At 39.4% G+C, this 22,828-nt stretch overlaps 1 protein-coding gene across 2 annotated transcripts in view; it reads right to left on the minus strand.

Annotated features, from left to right (window-relative positions):
- The window catches only part of sema4b (semaphorin 4B), a 129,281-nt gene that overhangs the window by 22,283 nt on the left and 84,170 nt on the right, over nucleotides 1-22,828 (minus strand). The window contains exon 3 of one of the 2 annotated variants that reach the window (XM_012959538.3): nucleotides 16,424-16,826. In XM_012959538.3, the coding sequence (XP_012814992.1) occupies nucleotides 16,424-16,526 (103 nt within the window). In that variant the 5' untranslated portion in view covers nucleotides 16,527-16,826. Of the gene's footprint in view, nucleotides 1-11,344; nucleotides 11,499-16,423; nucleotides 16,827-22,828 lie in introns of those variants that run through there. The other variant, XM_031899220.1, reaches the window with a different exon arrangement.

The following is a 22,828-nucleotide window of genomic DNA, read 5'->3' on the forward strand; positions in this document are numbered from 1 at the left end:
ATTCAGTTAAGGATTCATTTTGTGACGGATACAAGAAGTCACTAAAGAAAGCATATCTATAAGTGAATGCCCATCTCCACATCAGTTTAATGCATTCAGTTTTTTCTGGTAAGATTGTGTAAGAAAGCAAAAATATTTTTTTCTACCCTGATATGACTAGAAAGACTGTTGCATTGGGCCAGCAGAGGTAGTTTGGAGGGGTGACTAGCCCCCATTTTAGGGGCTCTAATAATAAATATAGCCGGGTGAAGGCATCTTAACCTGAGCACACTGCTATCTACATATAACACTGCCATCTGCTATTATAAATGTATGTTACTGTTATAGCATCATTGTGTTGCTTGTCACCATGCTCAAGAGAAAGTATCATGAAGAAAATTAACCTCAAACTGTTTAACGCTCATAACCACATGCAAAACAAAATACAAATAGAATGAGAGTCTTTAGCACCATTTAATTTAAAAGGCCCACGCCACAAGCTACGGTTGTAATGCTACAGTGCTATTGAAATCAGTTACAGCAAGCCTGTAGCCCTAGTGTGCACCACCTACGACTGCCTGAGGATGCTGGAAGTTGCAATTCAGTCGCAATTTCTTGTAATAAAGAATAGGAAAAGACTAAGTTCCAAGCAGCTTCTAAGGGCTCTGGCACACGGGGAGATTAGTCGCCCACGACAAATCTCCCTTGTCACAGGCGACTAATCTTCCCGAACTACCATCCCACCTGCGAAAATGTAAGTCGCTGGTGGGATGGCACCCGCTGAGCAGGCGATTTCGGCAAATCGCCAAAAATGCTTTGCGAGGCAACTTTGAGATTTGTCGTGGGCGTCTAATCTCCCCGTGTGCCAGAGCCCTAATAGTTACATAGGCAGGCAACAAATGCTTTAAGCTTATGTAACATGAAAACCAGTGTTTGTACCCCAAAACAGAGAACCTGCAGAGACACATAGATATGACAATCTTTCATACCTAAAGAGCCTTTATTATCCTGGCATTACAGGTAAAACAATTCTCTTGTTAATCAATTTGTAGCGAGATTTCAAGAACTCCCCTGCTCTATGGGAGGAACATATCTGTGACACTACAAAGGGACTGTGATTTAGCTCAGGATTAGTGCACAGGTAGGACGGGAGGTGGAAAGGTAAAGGGCAAACAAAGAAAACAATTGTACTACTGCAGCCTGACTGATATTGCTCTTAACTGCCACAATCAAGTGCTTATGCGGCTATGACAAATGGAAGGCAGGGACACTAACCCCACACAGCTGTTGCACTACATTTATAACCATGACAAAATAATGCATGATAAACTTATATATTATGGGTGCTGATATTTTCGCTATAAGTGCCAGTATAAGTGCCTTGTACTTTTTACTGGTCCTTTAACCTGGTGCTGCACATTTCTGCATAAGAAAAATCCAGAATCCTGACGTAGACAAGCAGTCTTCTGGAGAGGAACAGTGGACAGATTTTGATTTGAATATACACAATCTCTGGTTTACAAACACTGGCAAATATGTAGCTGAAACACTCTATCCTAAATGCACAGCCCTGTTGGAGTCGCTGCTCATTAGTTGCTGGCATTTCTTGACAAATCTGTACCCCTGCTCATAAACAATCTGTCTAAAATGAAGTATATCCATGCATGAGTTTTCTCTGTTAATAATTAGCTTTCACAGTGATTACAGTGTGTACAATTAGCAGGAGAAGTTAGGAAATACCCTATTAATGTGTAAGCTCGGAGTTCAGCTGCCTCGTACTCCAGGGTATATAACAGCCTGGAAAAACTGGGACCTCATGCATTTGCAGCTGTACCCAACCACATCTGCTTGTGTCATTCTAGCCACCCTCAGAGAGCAGAGCAGCACATCTGCTTGTGTCATTCTAGCCACCCTCAGAGAGCACATTGTGTATGTATATCACTTATTGTTGCCTGCCTCACCCCCAGAAAAATGACACATCATTAGCACTGTAGTGCACAGCACAGCAGCCAGGGATTGGAATATGAATAGGCAACCTGAATAAAAAGATAATGAATAAAAGAGGAATAATATTAATAAAATTGTATGTATGTATGTTTTGTATGTATATAAAAGTGTATAATAATTCAAAAACTATAAGAAAAAAAAAATAAGAAAGACCAATTGAAAAGTTGGTAGGAATAGGACATTCTAAAACATTTCAGCAGCATTTCAGAAACGGTTACAGTAAGACAGATGACAGTAGTGAACAAAACACTTGTATACATTTCTTAGATATATACATTTTGCTCACTCAGTTTTCTCAGATATAAATCTCTTTATGCACCTATCAGTTAAGCTAAGGTTAATGTCACACTTGGGAGCACATTTATCAAAGTATGATTGGGTACGATTACAAAAAATTTGTATTTTTTGTAACTTTTAAAACGTTGCGTATTTTCTACGATATTTTCATTAAATTCTGCGACTTTTTTGTGCTTTGCATCAATTTGTGCAACAAAATCGTACTTGTAGCAACGACTACGAAAGTTTCGGATTCATTCAAGCTTCAGCATCGTAACCTTTCTTTTGGCCAGGTTGAAGCTGCAGAGTGCCATTGACTCCTATGGGAGGCTTCCAAAATTATACATCGAAGGTTCAAAGTCAGAAAGTTTTTCGCGCCGTTTCCGATCATTCGGATACGAAAATTTCGTAACTTTTGGATTGTACCACAATATTTTTGCACGGCGACAATACGAATTTTCATGCAATTAATGCACATCAGAAATTATTGTCATTTTCAGGCCCTGATCCATAGGAATGCAAAGCGTGACATTAAGTTTTCCCAGAGTGGTCCACTGTCCTCCGATAGGCGGGCACACTGGGCATTTTTAGTAGAATTTCAGTTATTTATTTGGAAAATAATGCACAAAAAAAAGTTAGTTGTATGAGTCATTATATAGAGGGTAAAAAAGCGAATAACAATGACAAGTGTCAATCAGCAATCATATGATTTGTGGGTTAATATTAATGTTGCCATACACCATGACATCTAATCAGTTTGATGATGAACATATATATGACTGAACATTGAAACTGTGTGTCAATGCTATTCAGCAGTTATTGACAGTTTTCCACTTACTCTGTTCCTGAATGGCAGCACAACATCAGATTGTTTGCTAAAGCCAAACCAACTTAAGTGCTCAGACCTGACGGACTGTTTCTAATAACAATCACCATGGAACTATAGCTACTCCATTCACTTGTCTGACAAACACATCCCAGGAATCATGTTACTGCACCATTTAAAAGATAACAAAAACCAATGACTACAAGTATATACTACTGATTTAATTTAGGTTTAGTAGCAGTTTGGTTATAGAGCACAATGTGAATTTGTACATTTTGAAATAAGAAATGTTTGTTAGTTCCCCTTTGGTCTATTTATTTAAGACCAGGGACACAGGAATGGAATCGAGAATAAGCCATGTTCCCACCTGATCACTGTAGCGACATAAGATGCACATGTTTATTCCTGTTTTCTGTGTTTCCTGCAGAAATATAAATGTTATCTGTATATGGCTGAACCTTTAAGTCTTTCTTCAACTTCAGATAGAATATAAATACAAGCAATAGCGTATATCATTTGTTTTTAACACGGCAAGTGTCATATAGCCCCTCACGGGTTCTGTCACTCAGCATCAAAGAATATCTCTTATCGTGATCTGTAAACTCACCTGCCATAATTTTTCATGCGAATGTAATAAAGCAAAGGGATTTTACCTGACTTCAAACAATATGTCTCTCACTAAGATTCAATAGAATTTTCCAGCTGATTTCCATATACATTGCTATGTAAACTTTGTAATCTCTCCTTTCATGTCACTGCACATCAGCTCAGTGTCCCTTTAACTAAATACACTAACCAACCATTAAAATGGAATAAATATGGGGGAAGATGGGATGGGATGCAAGTATCTTGCATCTCATAAAATTGGCAAAGACTATGTAACAATCACACATGGTACCTTCCATTATTAATCATATTGAGTTCAGCTCAATGAACATCCGGGAGTCGGGATTCTGCTTTTTAATGAGTATTTCAATTAATACAGGTGTTATTTATACACTTGTAAGAGTACAGTATATACAGAGAATGTAAATTAGATATCTGTAGTTGCTATCTGTGCTTTACTAGAGCACTAACTAGGTTAGTTATACCCTAATGCAGTTTGACAACATACCAACAAAAAAAAAAATTAAAGATTAAAGTCCTTGTTTCTACTTATAACAAAGGCCACATATAATGGTGAAGGCACACAAAGCTACTAGTAGCAACTACTTGTCACTGCTACAAAAATAGTCAATTCTGATCATTTACTGATAATAGTCTCTACGTGTGTTTTAGCAGAGGTAATTTTCAGTATTGTCTATGGCAGGGTATTTTCTGGCATTTAACAGCCGTGACAAGTAGCTGCTGCTAGTAGCTCTGTGTGTCGTCACCCATAAGGCAAAGGACCCTCAGAGCAGTTCGGCCAGGATAGATCTCGGCTATTGTGGGCAACTAACCGTTCCGAAATGCCTTTCCACTGGCAACAATAGGAGATGCTGCTGGAAAGGCCATCGCTTCGGTATTGTGAAGCAGAGCAAAGTTTCCTCCAGCAGGCAACTTCGCATGACTTTGGAAAACCGAAGTGATGCAAAGGGCTTTCCACCGGCAATTTCTGTTGTTGCAGTTGGAAAGCCATTTCGGAGCGGTTATTCACCCGCTATAGCAGAGATCTATCACGTGCAACTGAACCCGTTCCATGGATCCTTAGCCTAAGTGATATGCTCCAAAATCTGACGAATATCTGCGTATCACTGTATAACACAGGAATGCCAGGATCCTATTCCTCCAGCTGCTTCCCATCATCCTCAGCTAGCTGTGTATATTCCTACGCATTATCATATGCTTACAGCAAAATAATGATTTGCTTCAATATGTCACAGTTTTTGTAGCAAAGATTTGTGTTTTTGCAAGACTAAAAATTCATATCCATGCTGCAACAGTAACCCTGCCATGTAAGGGTTTCCAATATATATTTCTGCACTCCTGGGTCTGACTTTAGAAACAATGTAGCAGATTCCAGCTTCCTTTCTACTCAGTATTAATTTCTCATTATGCCTTACATGCTTCTTAACAGGCCTGTTTCACTGTCTTCTGCTACACTGTTTAAGTTAGAACCATCAGTGCAGAGAATAGCAAAGGATTCTCTATTCAGTAGCAATTAAATTTACAAATAATGCTAAAATCATTGAACATGTTTAATGAACATTAATTGTTTAGAATTATATTTTCATTCCAGAAACTTGATAAACAAGTTGCAGTCACCACAGTCATGGCACTGGGGAAAGAAAGAACCTTATACTAATGATGTGCTGACACAAGCAATCCCCATGAAAATGATTTTTCTCTGTTGCTATGGTAACTGCATTTGGTGGCATGTCAAACAATGCAGCAAAAAGTTACAGCTGATGTAATGAAGCACCAGATGTATAAAATCTTAACACTAATCAAAGTATGGCCTGCAAGAAAATGTGCCAATCCCTTAGGCAGCAATATTGTATATATTTTTAAAGACATCACCAAAATGCTTTAGATTGTAAGCTCTGATATAAGATACCTAATGTATCTGTTATACACCCTCCAGTTGTACAGTACCACTTAAATAAAATCTTTGGATTTCTGTGTCTGAAAACAATAATGTGGCATTAGGTATTTGTAGAAGGATAGAGAAAGCAAGTTCAAAGTTATTAATTGCTGCATATTTTTCCATTACACGTGGCAGCAGATAAATGAGAGTAAATAGCCACCCAGCAGTTTGGAGACTAGCCATTTTGCACATACAGGCATTTTTTCTGTAAAGTCAAAGTTGTACATCTGTTGTTATGCCAACAATCTGCTTGCTACTATGCCTAAAAGATTTTTCCAAGTAGTAAGATCAAGTACAAGATCTATTATCTGGAAAAATTCTAAATTACATCATTCTATTTCTCAAAAAGTTATATTAAATATACAATTCTTCATTGTATTCTAATTTTACTTTTTCCTCTGTAAGGCATTTTGAAGAGATTAGTTGCCCACGGTTCCATAGATACCATACCTGGAACAATAAATGCAGAACTTAGAAGAACTGACCATAGAGTTCGGCAGCAAACAATACAAACTGTTAAGCAACGCACCATTTTTTTTCCTTGTACAATCATCATGTTTCAGCCTCCTAAATGGTATCCCCATATCGGTTTGTTTGCCTGTTGAAAATAGGCCAAAGCAACAATACAGCAAGCAAGCTAGCGTGTCAGAACAAGACTGCCCCTCCCAAGTGAACTGATCAACTCAGATTCTGCTGGCTGGATCCATAAAGTCAGACAATACAGATTGGGCAATTGCACCTGTCAACAACCCAAGTGAACTGGTGCCAGATTTACACAGCCCAAGAGTTAACGGCCATCTATTAGTGTTTGAATAGGACAAAGGTGATTGGCAGGAGAGTGCGAGCAGGAAATAGTTCCTCTCCTAGTGTAGTTGACACAAGCATGATGCACCTCTATAATTTACATGCAAAAGCAGGCACAACAACTGCAGGGCATTCAGAATGGTATCCACTGCCTAACATAAAGATGACCTGCAGTGATTTAACAGAAAGATATTGGAGAAGAAGTGACACACTGTCCCAGTAAGCTAGATAATCTTAGCAAAGCTAAGTCACTTTGACAAGCTGGATCAGGACAAACTTTTAAAATACAAAAACTGTGGTAATGCCTGTAAAATGGAGAGAAGCAACAAATGGAACATTTCAAACGTTCAAATGAAATTTTACATATCGTATCAGTGCCAAGTCCCAGTAGAAAAGTGTAGATAATTCTGCAAGCCAACATGCAGAGTCTGCAAAATGCTAGTTAGAAAAGACTACACTGGCACTAAGACTGGCACTATTAGCATCAATTTGTTTCTCCAAGTGATGTACAAGGAAATCGACTGGATGTTTGCCAGGGGACTTCAAACTACAATTCCCAGGACACTGGCTAGATGTCTTAGTTATCATCATACTTTTGATCCTACGCAGTGGTACTAATTGTATGCAGCGTTGTACACACAATGCTTTAATCTCATTAGCAGCAGGGGAGCCACAGGGTGTCTATTGCTGTCAACGGAATGATTAAGACTTGGAGTGACTATACTGACAGCAGTGCTTAGGCTTCCCCTAGAGAGGTGACTTGCCATCCTTGCATTACACAGCACTTACATGTGTTTGCTTAACCAGCCAGCATTCGCGCCCACATATTGATCTCCCTTTCGTTTAGCTGAACAAGCTCTGTAAGCTGACCTGAATGACTGAACAGTCACAATTCTACATAGAGACCAGGCAGCATCATTGCAAACTATGCGTTTCTATGTATTTCAAAGGAAGAACACGTTAAAATAACCCAAACAGATGTTTCTTTAATCTACAAAGAAAGCAATTCCAACCAGACATACAGTTTTATTAAATGAGTTATGGAGTGTAGGCTAAACTACAACTTGCTCCTCTATGTCAGAGAAATCTGTAAATCATATACAAGCTGACACTACTTTCCTACTTTAACAAAACAGAACTTAACATTGGATTATTTTATTTATACTTAAGGTAGCTAATTTTAACCATATGTATATATTTCACCCTGCCACTAACATATATAGTCATTTTTATACACACATTTTGTGTTTAGCCACTAGGGAAAGCACATAGTAAAAACAAACAGCACAGAAAGCTCTGCTAATATGCTTGGAAAACAGAATCTATGAAGAAATATCACTGAAACAGCCCCTTTGGCATTCTTACCACTGACTTCTCTATAAACTACTGTACCTTGGCATTTATTACACAGGCTTTAAAAGGCCCGAATGTGACTCAAAGGAGTCTATTTAAAGAGAATGCAGCTAGGTCAAACCTAACTGCTGTGTTTACAAACAGCTGCACTACTTGCCTACAACTCTTAGGGCAATGTCACACATTTGTCACCGGCGATAAAAATCACATTCCCCACATGTGACAAATCTTCCAAAAATACATTTAAATCCAAGACTGGATTAAATTTTAACAACTATATATAAAGTGCCAACTTATTTCACACGGACATGAACAATAAATGGGTCCATACACTGAGCATACAGATTACATACAAAAATATAACTGATACAAAAGGGGCCCTTCCCAAAAGAGCTTACAATCTAAAAATAAAGAATTTTTTACAGGAGACAATCCCCTATTCTTATGGATTAAAAAGATATTTTCAGACACTCCGTTACTCATAAGCATAAAAAAAACAATTTCTTTAGAATAAGTTTTTAAATCTGTGTATATGCTTTTTGATTTGTTTTAGAGAAAGGGCAAAACTTTTAGCACTAAAATGCAGTTTCCATATGCCATTTGAAAATCCATGGTTCCCTCTGAAAACTGCAACAGTCAAAAACATTTGTTATCTGCAGAAAAAGCACAGCCAGGTGGAGACTGCTCAAGAATGAAGAAATGAGCATTCATAAGTTCACTTGCAACCAACCCCTGGCATCTGTGCTGAATGTTTTTAAGTGTAAAGTAGCTAGGGAACTACCACACAGCCAGACCCCACAATTCAGGTCACCTGAATCCCAGGTAGTTTTGCCACTGCCCAGTAGGTCAGCGCAGCGACGAATATCTCTGCGAGACATTAGCCTAAGGGGACTCCTGTAAGTACGTCCCCAAGTACAGAGAATCAAGCAACAGATTGAAGCACAGGGCACACCAAAATCTAGAAAGATAGAAACAAATCTTTATTATCTTAGATCCAAAAATCCCTATGCATTTCAACCTCACAGAGAGGGGCTTTCATCAGCAGCATATGCAAAAAGAAAATAGTTACAGGTCATCTATTTTCTTAATGCATGTGCTCCTAACAAAGGCCCCTCTCTGTGGGGTTGAAACGAACTGGGTTTTTATATCTAAAACAGGCCATACACGTACTGATAAAATCGCACAAAACCTAGTTTCATACGATTTTCAGACCATGCGTGGGCTCAGATTATTTTCGTACCATGGCGATTGGTCATTTAGTCGGCCAGGTTACAGAATTTTGGTCACATAACGATAAAATCTGTGCATGTATTGTGTAATGGATTATATCTTAGCGGGACCTACAATGGAAGTCACTTTCGTACAATTGGTGTCTGCCAACTATTTAATGTCCTACAATTTCAGTCTGAATGTTAGTTTCAGATCGTTGTATTTTACCATACAACCAATATCCAAACGTTCGTCAGAAGAAGACTAAAATGTGAACGTGTATGACCACTTTAAGATGCAATAAAGTTTTTCTATATTCTGGTGTGCTCTGTCCTTCAATCTTTTGCTTTCAGACAAAAGATGCGAATCCTAGGTTTGTTTTGTAAGCCAAGTGCTTTGATCTTGAGTGCATATCTAGAATCCTTGCCATTAAGCAAGAACGTACTGTCAGTTTGTGTACCAGGATATTGTCTACAGGTATAAGCACATACTTTTCATTCTAATGCCACTGTCCCATTTAATAGTGCATTCTCTAATTTAATCCTATAAACAGTACCTCTTTCTGTAGGAATGGCATTTATGCCTTGCACAACGTCGGAGAAAAAAAATTAAACAATAAGGAAAATTATTCTGTCAGTGCAATGAAACACAGCCAAGAGGTGCACATGTATTTGTTTAAAAATATCTCAATCAAAATGATATTTTCCTTAAAACGAGGCTGTCTAGTGCTCCCAGAAAAGGAACAATATTTTCCATACAGGGCGAGTCTGGTTCATGTACAGGGGAAGAAAACTGGCTTGGCGTAAGGAAGTGGCTAGGGCTCAGGAGAAATTAATGTTATCACTGGGAAATCTGCCATGTGGACTTTGAGAAGCACTAACTCTCAATGCAAAGCAGGTGCAGCCGCTTGCCCTAGGAGGCAACGCTTAGTCTTTGAGTTTTGTACTGCAGGCATATTATGCTACCATATCTAATTTCAAAACCCTGTCATCGTGATAGGGGAAACATGAGAATGGGGTTTAATGTAACTGAAGAGCTAAGCATTATGCACTGGAAAGCAGACGTGACATTAAAGGGATACTGTCCTTAGCATACAAAGTGTTTAATCTTACCTGAAACCGAAGTTAAATAGTGAAATTCTAGAAAAAATGTTGTTCTGGTTTAAAAGTTGGTTGCACATTTTTGCTGGTATAAGGTTGATCTAATTCCTGGCACCTATTTCTATTTTCTTTTTGGCATGCAGAGGCAGGGATGCCTGTGGTTGGCTTAACAATGTGAATGAAACAGATAAGGGGGCTGAAGCAAAATAAAGAGATGCATTGTAATTATATATACAAATATTTGAACTTCTAATGTACCAAAAATTATAGAACACTTAAAAGGGGTAGTAAAGTAAAAAACCTTGCATCAGGCACTTCCCCTTTATCTTAGACCGAGTTTGCGCAAGACGTTTTGAGATATGGAGGAGACCAGACTGTTGCTGCATTATTTCAATGGTACATGTAGTCAGAACTAGCAGAGACTGACAGATACTGCTGTAGGGTTGCCACCTTTCCGAAAGCCGGGCAGGGGAGCGGGTGTTGACGTCACGAGGCAGCGATGGCACAGGCGATTGGGGATTAGCTAGAAGAGCCTGCCCAGTTTTCCTAATTTGGAAAACTGGGGAGGCAATTTGGACCCTGGCAACCCTTCTGAAAACAGGAATGCCCAGGTCAAAACGGCGCAATTGGCAACAATACACCTCTGACACAGCAGTTACATATACAAATAAACTATTAGCAAATGTCTATTCATTGTATATTGAAGAGACGCTTAAAACTGATGTTTCTTATATTAGACACAAGTTTATTTCTGAACTTCTTTAAAGCTTGGGTAAAAAACATAAAAAGTATAAACATAAAAGTGGGTAATTAGGAGAAATTAATAAGAAACCCATCAGTATGTCTGTATCTACTGTGCTGCAGTATTCGAATAAGTGGTCTATATAAAATGCTTGAAATTCACTTTTTATGTTTAATACTCAGTGGCAACAAAAAAGTCTAGATCAATATATTATTATATTTGCAATAAACTACCCAATTGTTTTAGCACAGATTTTAAACTAATCAGTAACAGTGGACTTCCCATCCTCAACTAAATTAAATCAGTGTGTCATTGACAGGGTGTGCGTAAAAACTGCCCTCATAATTATCCCAATATCAAAACTGCTTGCTCTGCCTGAGCAAAACAAGTGATGTGTGCGTGCGCGCTGAATGTAATAAGATAGAGAAAATAGGTGTTGTGTACTAAACTCCTCATAAGATTGAAACTACTTGACACCTTACCTCTGAATGTTTCATCCCAGCCACAATACTCTATAGCGTTGACAAACTTGGAATCACATAGAACACAAAATATTGCACTAATATGCCAGTGCATAAAAAGTGCATATTCACTAGCCCTGGAAAACACAATATCTTTCATTACCAAGGCAAACACATTTAGTTCTGCAGCATGTGGTGATCCAAAGTTAAAAAACAACACATTAAAGAACCAGGCCCATGTTAAACACATGCAGTAAACAGACTTTTAAAGCAACAATTGCCTGACCTGCAAGTGCAAAATACAGCTCCAGTTAATTGATATTGATATTATAGGAGAGGAAATTACTCTGGTGAGAAAATTTCTTGAATCGCCACAAGCTCTTAAAACTATAGATTGAATGGATTATATCGGGGTCCCCAAACTATATACTTGTGAGCAACATTTAAATATAAAAAATATTGGGGAGCAACACAAGCATGAAAAAAAAGGTGCTAGGGGTCCCACAAAAAGGGCTGTGATTGGTTATTTGGTAGCCCAAGGAGGCTCTGAGTGGCAGTACCCATGGTTTTTATGTCTCCAAAACTTGCCTCCAAGCCAGAAATTAAAAAATGGGCACCTGCTTTGAGGCCACTGGTGAGCAACATGTAGCTCGTGAGCCACTGGTTGGGGGATCACTGGATTACACACTGCTTTCAATGTTCCTGGCCTTACCAATACCAGTACATCTTTGATTGAAGTAGGGACTAAATGGGAATTATTCACTCATTTTTATGGCTATCTTTTGGAAACCATAAGCAACAGGTTGTTTGATGGAAAGTTATAAAGGCTAGCTATGTCAAAGATTTCAAACAACAGCATGGGTTTTCCTTTAGACTTAGTACAGACATGGGATCCATTATACAAAATGTTTGGGGCCTAAGGTCCTGCTTACATTGACTCTTTCGGGGATGAGCTCAACATAATTTGGATGATGAAAAATATTGAGTAGTTTAACTCTATTTAAAGGACCAAAAATCCAAATACTTCTTAGGTAGAGCCAATTGTGAGGCACCCCATATTACGAAGTCACTAACCTGACTTTGGAAGCTGGGAGAGGAGAAACGATGGCACCTCTCCCCTAAAGAAAAGTACCCAGTCGAACTAGGAGTTTTAAAAAAGCGGCATACCATACTGTGGAGTCGGCAGATAAATACTTCGACTCCTCAGTTTATGGTACCTCCCACAAAACAGTACAATGCATTGTATGTTGTATTGTATTTCATCACTGCCAAAGCACAGCAGTTTTAAAGCTATATTAAGATGGTGTCTATTGGCCATCCAAGCCTGTCACTGCCAACATGAATAAGGATACTGGTCAAGTTTGGGTGTAAATCTATAACTAGACATGTCATTGTAAATTTTTATTTTATTGATTAAAGAAACTACAAAAACATTCCTTAAACCTAAAGCTTTAACAAAAGACAAAAATGAAAATAAGGTTTATAACAGCTCAGCTGAATTTCACACAAAAGAATGAAGTACACTGGGCTTTACTCTTTACAGCAGAGACTATTATCTGTAAAATAGGACATTGCAACATATTGTATTTTTTTTTTTTCATTACAAAATTACATTTATTAGTACTCTGACTCCACTGCTCTGAAATGTGGTCCCTGGGGACAGAAAGTCTCTAAAGCATAATTTTTTTTAGTCAGTATACAGAACCATGCTCTCTGTTATTAGGATAAAATTTCATAAAATATGAAATTAAATGAGGTGCGGAATTTATTCTACACCAATTTTTGGATGACAGTGGTGATTCTCAGACTTAATCAGAGGTCCCCCAGGAAAAAGAAACACTGATCCTACAGAAACACATGAAGGAAAAGAAGCTGGACAACTACCACACTGCCCTGAAGTCCTTGCAAACAAGCAACCCTGTTAGTTATCAGCCATATGGTTAATTAGTAATCTACAAATTTTCCCTTTTTTATTTCTCACTTGTTCTGCACATTCGTTCATTTTAAGTCAGCAGAAAAGATTAATAGGTGTTTCCTAAGAAGTATAGCTCTAATTAGAAACCACTGAAGCATCAGTTTACATCAAAGAACTTGGCCCACAGAAAGAATTACAGAATTTTACTCCCCTTTAAAAGTATTTACAATAGCAAAATTAGCACTTCCGAGAAAATTTGTACAAAGCATTAACAGAAATAATAATAATATAAGTGTCTAATATAGGAATACAGGCTGAATATCAGGTCTTTGTGCCAAGCAACTAGTCTTCATAGTGAAGAATTAAAGTGGGCCAATGTGCTTGTTCAGGTAACCTGCTAAAATTTGCTAAAATTATGTAATGTGTGTCAATTGACAGCTGCTTTGAGGATGAGATCCACTGGCCAACTGGACTTACCACTGTGACTTGTCACAGTAGCCACACTAATAAACCAGACTGCTACATGGGTCAAAATGGGAAAAACGCTAATTTTGTTAGCAATTATGAATAATATCCGGTGCTGGTTTCCCTTTGTGCTAAAAATTAATCCTCTCTGTAACAATGGCCCCTTTATTGGAGCTCCCTATAGATCCTATCACTTCTCCATCCAGTGTGAAATGAAGAGTGGGCGTGTCCACTGCCAGAAGCACAGTAGGAGGGGGATAGCCAATCACAGCCCTGCACTCACACAACACAGACAGGCTTCAGTTCCCTATCAGGTCAGCCTAGCTGCTGATTGGTTCCTATCCTACAGTGTACGGAGGGCCGCCGGCTCCCCAGCTCATCCAGAGAATTCAGCCAGCAGGAAGTGGAACAGATGGGCGGGGCTAGTGGGGTTTTTGTGGAATTTCTCAATAAATCAGTCAGAAACACAACATTTTTAAGCACAATCATTCTATATCTAGAGGAGTATAATTCACTGGTACATTCATAATTTTTATAGGATATGTCTCCTTTAAGTAAGGATGCTGCAGTTTCAGCATCATTTTTAACACTCCCACTGGAATCTGCTGCTTCCATGTTGAGCTTCAGTTTGTAAAGCGTATAATGTCCCAAGACTATCCCAGGTAGCATCAATTTATGAAATGTACTATTCTGGCTCTCAGATATTTTGGATATATTTTATATAGGTGTATTCAAAAGCTCAGCTCTGATTTTTTCAAGTAAAGGTCATATTGAGAAAAATCCACCCCCCAGCCCGTTTTCACATAAGAAAATGGGAAGAAGCCAGTGGAGGAGGCAGTACTGCAAGCAGAGCGGAAGCAGGCTGTGCTCGTCAGGCCCCTCCAGAGATTTTCTGCAGGGGGACCCAGCGACAGCTTGTTACGCAACTGAATACTCAAATAAAATGTAGAACTTTTCATTTTGTGTGCTAATGCCCCTTTAAAGCCAAAAGCAAAGTCCATCACTTTCAATGCAACAAAAATAAGACATTTTCTGTATCTAATAAACACATTTTCACAGGTAAATTAATAATATTCAGTATACAACTGTCTGACTATGTTATCTGTATACATACTGCCATGTATATCTGTATAGTTCTGTAAATATGGACTGTATATGTAAATATCTGCTTCATGCTAGTTAACTTCAGGCTCTGTCCTACCAAAACAAGCGCAAGCTTCCCCTCTCTGCTCCTCCTAGAGGAATCTGATTGAGCTAGTTCCCCTGCATGTGAGTAGGTATAAACATCACTTCACCCTTTCTAAGTAAACAGTTGTTTGATGGAATACTGAGAAATAAGCTAGTGATCAGAATGTATTTGTAAAGATCTGTGATAAGAGTGCAAATCTAATTATTTGTTTAGTTTTAATTTCTATTCCTTATAGAACAAACAAAGATATTCAATATTTCCATTTCAAAATAGAATTCACTATAGTGCCCTATGGACATAGGCTTGCCATCTTTTCTGGGGAAAAAAAACTTCCTATATTTAGCTCTTTCTTCACTACTAATAACATAGACATCGAGGTTCATTTTTACCAGCCAGGTGGCAATCCTAGATGGGTAATGCAAGTTGTTTCTGTTAAAGCCAAATAACATCCGGGCAAAGGGTTCACACAACAGACACGTTCCCTCCTGTTATCATCCATAAAGCAAAGGTCACCAGGGTCTGACAAGTTGTAGTAAGTAAACCTCTTTGCCTAATAGGCTGGAGCTGCCTGCCGCCATGCCTACTGACACTGAGGCAATGTGTACAAAGTACAACAACTGGACTCCCAGCTCTCAGCTAGAGACTAGCAACTGAATAGACTCACTTATTGCTGCAATGCTGGGACCTTGCACTATTTTGGGAGTGCCACCGCAAATATTAGGGTTATAAGGGTGAAGTAACTGAAACTCAAACCACAGATAACACCAAGTGAGCTGATATAACAAAACTAGTAGGGCTAGGCTAGCCATTCAATACAAAAACTGAGGTCATAGAAAAATATACAAACTATGAGAATACTGCAGATAATTGGCTTGAACGGTAGACAATTTACTTACTTAAAAAGAAATGTTACAATATAGTCAGATTTAGACCCCTTTTCTCTAATACACTGTAATGGGACCTTGTCTACTCTTTTAGATTGTAAGCTCTAATGGGTAGGGCCGACTACCTACAGAATGGATGAGTGTTTGTATGTAATATACTTGTTCGATCTTACCCTTTTATTGTACAGCAATATGGAATATATTGGTGCTTTACTAATATGCATTTATATCAATAAAGATTTATTTGCAGTTCGCTTAGTTATGTGGGAATTGCCCACGTCCCGCATTACAATCTCTAACCAGCTGGAGGTGCTGTACGGTTTCGTTTGCTGCTCTCGTCTGGCCGGGTGCATGACAAGCAATGTGTCACATACTAAAGAGGGGTCCAACGTGAAACTCGCAGCAGCACCGACTGAACGACAACTGGAAGACTGTGTGTCGGGGGCTTTTGAAGAGTGGAGCCCAGCATAGGTGGAGGGGCTAGACTGAATGTAAATGGGAGCAGAAGGGCTAAAGGAGTCGGCATACAGACTTAGAGAGTGACATGCCCCACATGCTCACCCTGCCCTGTTAGGGGCTGTATAGAGTGCAAGCGCCTGGGGTCAGAGACAGAAAATGAGCCAGAGCCCCATATGCAAGGTACTTACCGTACGGTAACGTCAGCCTGGGGATAACCTCCTCGGCGGCTCTGCCCAGCAGGAATGTGGCAAGAGTGTGCCCCAAGACGAAGAGCCAGCTCCATCTCGCCATGGCTGAATCGGAGTACTCGCTTTCCCTCACACACCAGCTGGGAGAACTTCGTGCCACCTCGCTCTATCCTCTCCCTCCTCCTTCTCTTCCCCAGAAGCCTGTCGAAGTATAATCCAAACAAGTGAGGCACAATGCCTGGCGCTGGGGAATGAGCCGACCTTTCCTCTGGATAGAAACACAAAACTTTCCTGCGTGCTTACTCCCAGTTCCAGCTCAGACTTCAATGCAGGCCCCGCCTCCTGCCCTGAGTGCTTGTTGTTCCGCCCACCTTGCTCCGAGGCCACTCACAGACCTGTAACGCTAGAGAGAGAGAGAGAGAGAGAAAGGCGCTTTAAAAAATAACTGCGCTGTCATTGGGTGCGTGGGAAAGGTAAGGTGCACCTTGGGACTTGAAGGGCTACTTTACATTTCGACTGGCTTTCATTCTGTAGTAGACAGTAGTATACTAACACAACTTAGTAAGTACTCTTTTCCTTTCCCTTTTTTTGTGCGTATACAGGAGCTTGAATTTTAATTGCTATGTGGGTGCTATGGCTTAATTACCTTAGCAACCAGACAGGCGTTTGAAAGTCAGAATGATAGAGAGCCTGAATAGAATGATAAGCCATAAATAGTAGCCTTGGTTGCAGGGGTCATTGACCAGAAAAGGCCAGAATGGGAAGGCTGATACAATAAACAACATATATTTAAATGTTGCTTAGAACAGATTAATCAATAACATACTAAATGTTTATTTAAATTTGATCTTGCCTTTTAAATGCAAGGGTGAAGGTGGCCACACACGTGGCCGAATATCGTACAAACGAGGTTTCGTACGATATTATCAGTGCGTGTATGGCCAGCTTAAAGGTGACCATACACGGGCCAACTGTAGCTGCCGATATCGGTCCCTAAAGGTGGCCATACACGCACCGATAATATCGTACGAAACCTCATTTCGTACGATATTCGGTGCGTGTATGGTATGTCGGCGAGTCGACCGATATCGCAGGAAGCTGCTGATATCGGACGACTCGCCGATCGGACCAATTTGAAAATTTTGATCGGGCGCCATAGAAGGCACCTGACCAAAATCTCCCTCCAGCGCTGAATCGGCAGAAGGAGGTAGAAATCCTATTGTTTCTACCTCCTTACCTGCCGATTCAGCCCTGAATGGTGTGTGGCGGATCTGACGATGTTTCGTGCGACCGATGGTCACACGAAACATCGTCAGATCGCCACGTGTATGGCCAGCTTTAGACAGATTCGGCAGCTAATCGGCCCGTGTAGGGGCACAAACTACAGGCCTGCCCAACCGATATCTGGCCTGAAATTGGGCAGATATCGATCGGGCAGGTTAAAAAATTCAGTTGGATCGGGGATCGCATTGGCTCAGTTGGATCGGGGACCCGAACCGACTCCGCCCATTGCCAAATGACCTAATTAGCCTAAATTTTTCCGATATCGCCTACCCCTAGGTGGGGATATCGGGAGAAGATATTTACGTGTATGGCCACCTCAAGACTGAAGAAAAAATAATTTAATATGCAGGTTTGCCACATGAAACAAGCCTAGCAAAGACCATTAATATGAACACTTTTACTATGTTACTTACCCAGAATCCTATATCTTTCAACCTCAGATCAGGAATCTGTAACCTGTGGCTCTCCAGCTATTGCAGAAATACAACTCCCAGCCCCCCTCCCCTTCCTAAAAGTCTTTTGACTGTCCTTATGCTGGCAACTGAATGTTATCAAAACATGGAAAGCCAAAGGCTGCAGATGTGGTGATATAAACTGCCTTCTGTATCAATATGATGCATTTAAAAGTCCCTGTGTGCTTTAAATGGGTTGTTCATATTAAGTTAACTTTTAGTATGCTGTGGAATGTTCCATTTTTAGCAACTTTTTCTGTTGGTTCATTTCTTTATTTGTATAGATTATTTCATTATTTGTATTCTTCTTCTACCTCTTTCCAAGCTGTCAAATGGTGGTCATAACCCCAGCAGCCGAAATACCATTGCTCTGTGAGGCTACAATTTACTTGTTATTGTTACTTTTTATTACTTATCATTTTATTCAGGCTGTCTCCTATTCACCTTACAGTCTGTCATTTAAACCACTGCTTGGTTGCTATGGTAACCTGGGTCCTAGCAACCACATAGCTGCTGAAATTTCACTCAAGAGAGCTGCTAAACAAAAAGCTAAATCATTAAAAAAAAACAACACACAAAAAAGAAAGAAACAAAAACAACTGCTAATAGTCTTGGAATATGAATGTCTACATCATACTAAAAGTTAATCAAAAGGCAATCCACCCCTTTAATATCAACAACCTAATAAGAATTTAATACAAAATGTCACATTGGCAGAAAGGTCCCAGTGCTTGATCACATGGGCATTTCATATTGCTTTATATTTCATGAGGTGAGCATGTTGCAAATGGGAAAAGATTAGATGTGTATTGGACATAATATGCAACTGGGCACACTTTATGTGAGAAATGTGTATAATTGCCACATGCCTAGATAAGCACATCACAGATCTTTTTTTCCAAAATACTCTAAAATTTTAATCGATGCAGCCCAGCAGCTTTCATTTTTAAAAATATTTCCATGATTTTTAGTTGATCTGGTAACCATAATATATACTGCTTGTACCCAACCACCTTGCTACCTTCCCTTGCAACACCAAATCCCTCCTCTATTGTATTACATAGTGGGGAAATATGTTGCCCCTTCTGAGATAAGGACCAAATTTAGGTGACTGCAGGCAGAAGAGGTATAGGAGGGAGTGGCAGTTAGCTAATGACTGGCAGAGGGCATGAACGTGAGATTGACTGGAATGGGTGGAGGCATGCGGTGGGGGGAAAGTTACAAGCAAAAACCAGTGTGGGCACAGGTTGTCTAGGTGTGGGCCTTGGGTGCCAGCAGAACTTGGACCAGCACTGACATCCACTGGCACAGTCATATATGTATATTTATTTAAAATACTCTTTTGAAGCCTAAAGCAAAGAATTTGAAACTCTAAACCTAAACCTCAGTGCTCAAGCTTGAGTGTGTTCTCAAGAGTATATTTCCCCCAGAATGATTCTGCTTTCTGTGCCAGCTGCTGAACTCACCAGGATTTTATACCCTTGCACAAATGTTTGGGTATCTACTTTCCTAGGGCCTCTCTATAGTAGCTATCAGATATCCATTTTACAATGGATGGATTATTTTATTTATTGCAATTTTATTGTTAAGGAAAGCAGTGGAGTCTAGACTATCTGACACATAGCCAATAACTGCTTTTATTCCTGAATTCCCATTTTTTCTGCACACATTAAATGGAGGAAATATCCCTTTCACTCAGGCTCATAAATTGGTAAATTAAAGAGCAAAACCTTTTATGCACCAGCAAAATAAAGATAGCAGTTGCCAATCTACAAATGTTTTATAGAAAATCATAATAAATAATAGAGAAAACAAGACTTTTTAAAGTTGTTCTAGACCTAAAAAAATATTCTGTCTAATAAAAGGAAATGTAACTTTAAGCAACTTTCTAATATATGTTCAAGTTATTTTTAAATATAATTGAAAAGCAGAATCTGCCACACCCTTGCTAGTTTCTGCACTGTTGGTTTTGACTACTGAAATAATGTAGCAGAAGCCACTGAGAAGACACATGCAAGGCGTAACAGTAACTGGAGTCTTGGCTGGAGGTGAGCTACAATATTCTAATAGGCAGGGGACAGACAGATACAGTTGGAAGGGCCACGGGTTTTACAAACATTATGTCAAAACATTTAATATCTGTTACACAATCTAATATTTCTTTGTATTTTTAATCTACATTTTTCCCAGGGGCCCTTTGGATGAAAGAGACCCAGAGCAATGTCCTTTCTGACCTATCCTAAAACCTAAAAAACAGGCCTGTTCATCCTGACACTGGTTTAGACTAACACTCGTAGCTCAGATCCAAAGATTTTGGCTTGTGTCAGAGGAATTCCAGTCATGCTGAACGCTATTGCCACAAACACAAGGTCAGGGTGTCATGGTGCTTACACTGTTATTTCTCTGGTGTTGCTTAAAAGCACTCTTGTATGGAGATGTTTTCAAATATTAAAATATTAGAAATTTTACCCATAACCATGTTCCATCTAGTCCATTACCCACCTGCTTTGTAACTATACTTGTCATACTATTATTATCTTGCATACTAGTTTAATAATTCACCAGTGGAATCTCCTAAGATAAACACAAACCCCAGAGTCATTAGCCACAAGTGAGAAAAGCAAGGAGTATCAATGAAGGTGTTAAGGTGGCCATACACGCACCGATATTATCGCACGAAACCTCGTTTCGTACGATAATCGGTGCGTGTATGGCATGTCAGCGAGCCGACCGATATCGCAGGAAGCTGCTGAAATCGGTCGGCTCGCCGATCGGCCAAGTTAGAAAATTTTGATCGGGCGCCATAGAAGGCGCCTGACCAAAATTCTCCCTTCAGAGCTGAATCGGCAGAAGGAGGTAGAAATCCTATTGTTTCTACCTCCTTACCTGCCGATTCAGCCCTGAATGGTGTGTGGCGGATCTGACGATGTTTCGTGCGACCGACGGTCGTACGAAACATCGTGAGATCGCCACGTGTATGGCCAGCTTTAGTCACCTTCTGGTCACTAGTGCTACTCTGCTACATGCCTGCCAGTGAGAATACAGTGTAAAATTACCACAAACGGGCCAATGTTTGCTACTTATGTCATAGTCCTTGCACTAAAACTCACATACTTCAAAGCTGGAATTACCTGTCTCCCTAGATTGCACACATTTATTCTTTCCAGTTTACAAGCATTTTCCATTTGTTGATTGTTTACTCTGTAATTTTGGTTTGCTGACGTGCCTAGAGGTAGCCTCGCTTCTCTGCTTTTCACCAGGAAGCTTTTTACATCGCCCATCCAGTGATTCATTTACTTAAATATTTGCTTTTTTGTCACATGGCCTGATGTCTACAGAGAAAAGGCCTAATGATTATGTCACACATACCTCAAAAAACTCAATGTAAATCTGACATTTTGATTTTAAAATTAAACTTGAATTAATCATATCTTGAAAAAAACAGCATTAAAGTAATACATGCAACTTTTGGGCTAAGTTACATTCATACACATATCCCAAATGGCTACACACAAATATGCCTGTTTACTTTACTGTCTATTTAAATGGGAAGTTTACCTTGAAATGTAAACCAACTATGGTGCAGACAGTGACATTCTTATACATTTCCAACTGGCCCACTTTTTTTTAACATGTGGAAGTGTTGCATTAAATGATGTAACTGCCACACTTATATACTCTATGACTGAACAGAAAGATAATGAATAGAAAAATTAATATCAGAAAAAAAAATACTTGCCCTACAACCACTCTACTATTTGGTTGCTGGGGTTACTTACCCTAGCAACTAGTTAGCAATTTAAGTTTCTTTAATGTTTTAAAATTACTTTAAATGTTTGGGAGGCATCTGTTTGCAGCTCACATACCAGAATCCTAATGTGTAACTCCTAAGTCATGAGGAACTGACTTTTATTCAGTAGCCTGGATTTTATTTTTTGTCATCATGACACACTTACTGGTGAGTTTATAAGCTGACACTTGCTTTTTTAAAGTAATAGCTGGCATCAACACAACATTGTAGCCGTCTGCTACTTTCTGGGCAGGGCCAGTATTACATTCTCTTCTAGCGGGTCACGAAACTGGTACTACAGTTGCTATGTCAGTAGTCCATGTTGGCTGCACTTCTACTAATAGAACTGTCATTTATTTCAACGGTTTAAGTCATTCTAGTAGAGATGGTTAAATTGCACTTATTATACCCATGGTACATAGAGCAATTTTGCCTATTATGTTTTTTCCACACTGCCTACTGGAATATGTATAATTACCTAACTTCATAATATTGGCAGCTGGCATTTTCATACACATAGGCAGCTATAATTTTGTTTGCTGGATGTCTTATTTGGCCCTTTGGTGGCAAAACATAACCAGTTACACAACAGACACTAGCATTTACCAGCACTCAGTGTTTTTTTTAAGATATAAGTACTAAGTTAAATTAAATTGAAACAGAGAAAGATAACAGAAAATAAAGCTGGTCACACACGTGACAATTTTCGATCGGTTGCACGAAAGATCGTTCCAACCCTCCACTGACGTTCAGGGCTGAATCGTCGGATATGGAGGTAGAAACAATAGGATTTCTACCTCCTTCTGCCGATTCAGCCCTGAACCCGCCTGATCAGCGAGTCAAGCATACACGCACCGAAACTCGGTGTGTGTATGGCCA

Source organism: Xenopus tropicalis, chromosome 3 (assembly GCF_000004195.4).
Source record: "Xenopus tropicalis strain Nigerian chromosome 3, UCB_Xtro_10.0, whole genome shotgun sequence".
Lineage (NCBI taxonomy): Eukaryota > Metazoa > Chordata > Amphibia > Anura > Pipidae > Xenopus > Xenopus tropicalis.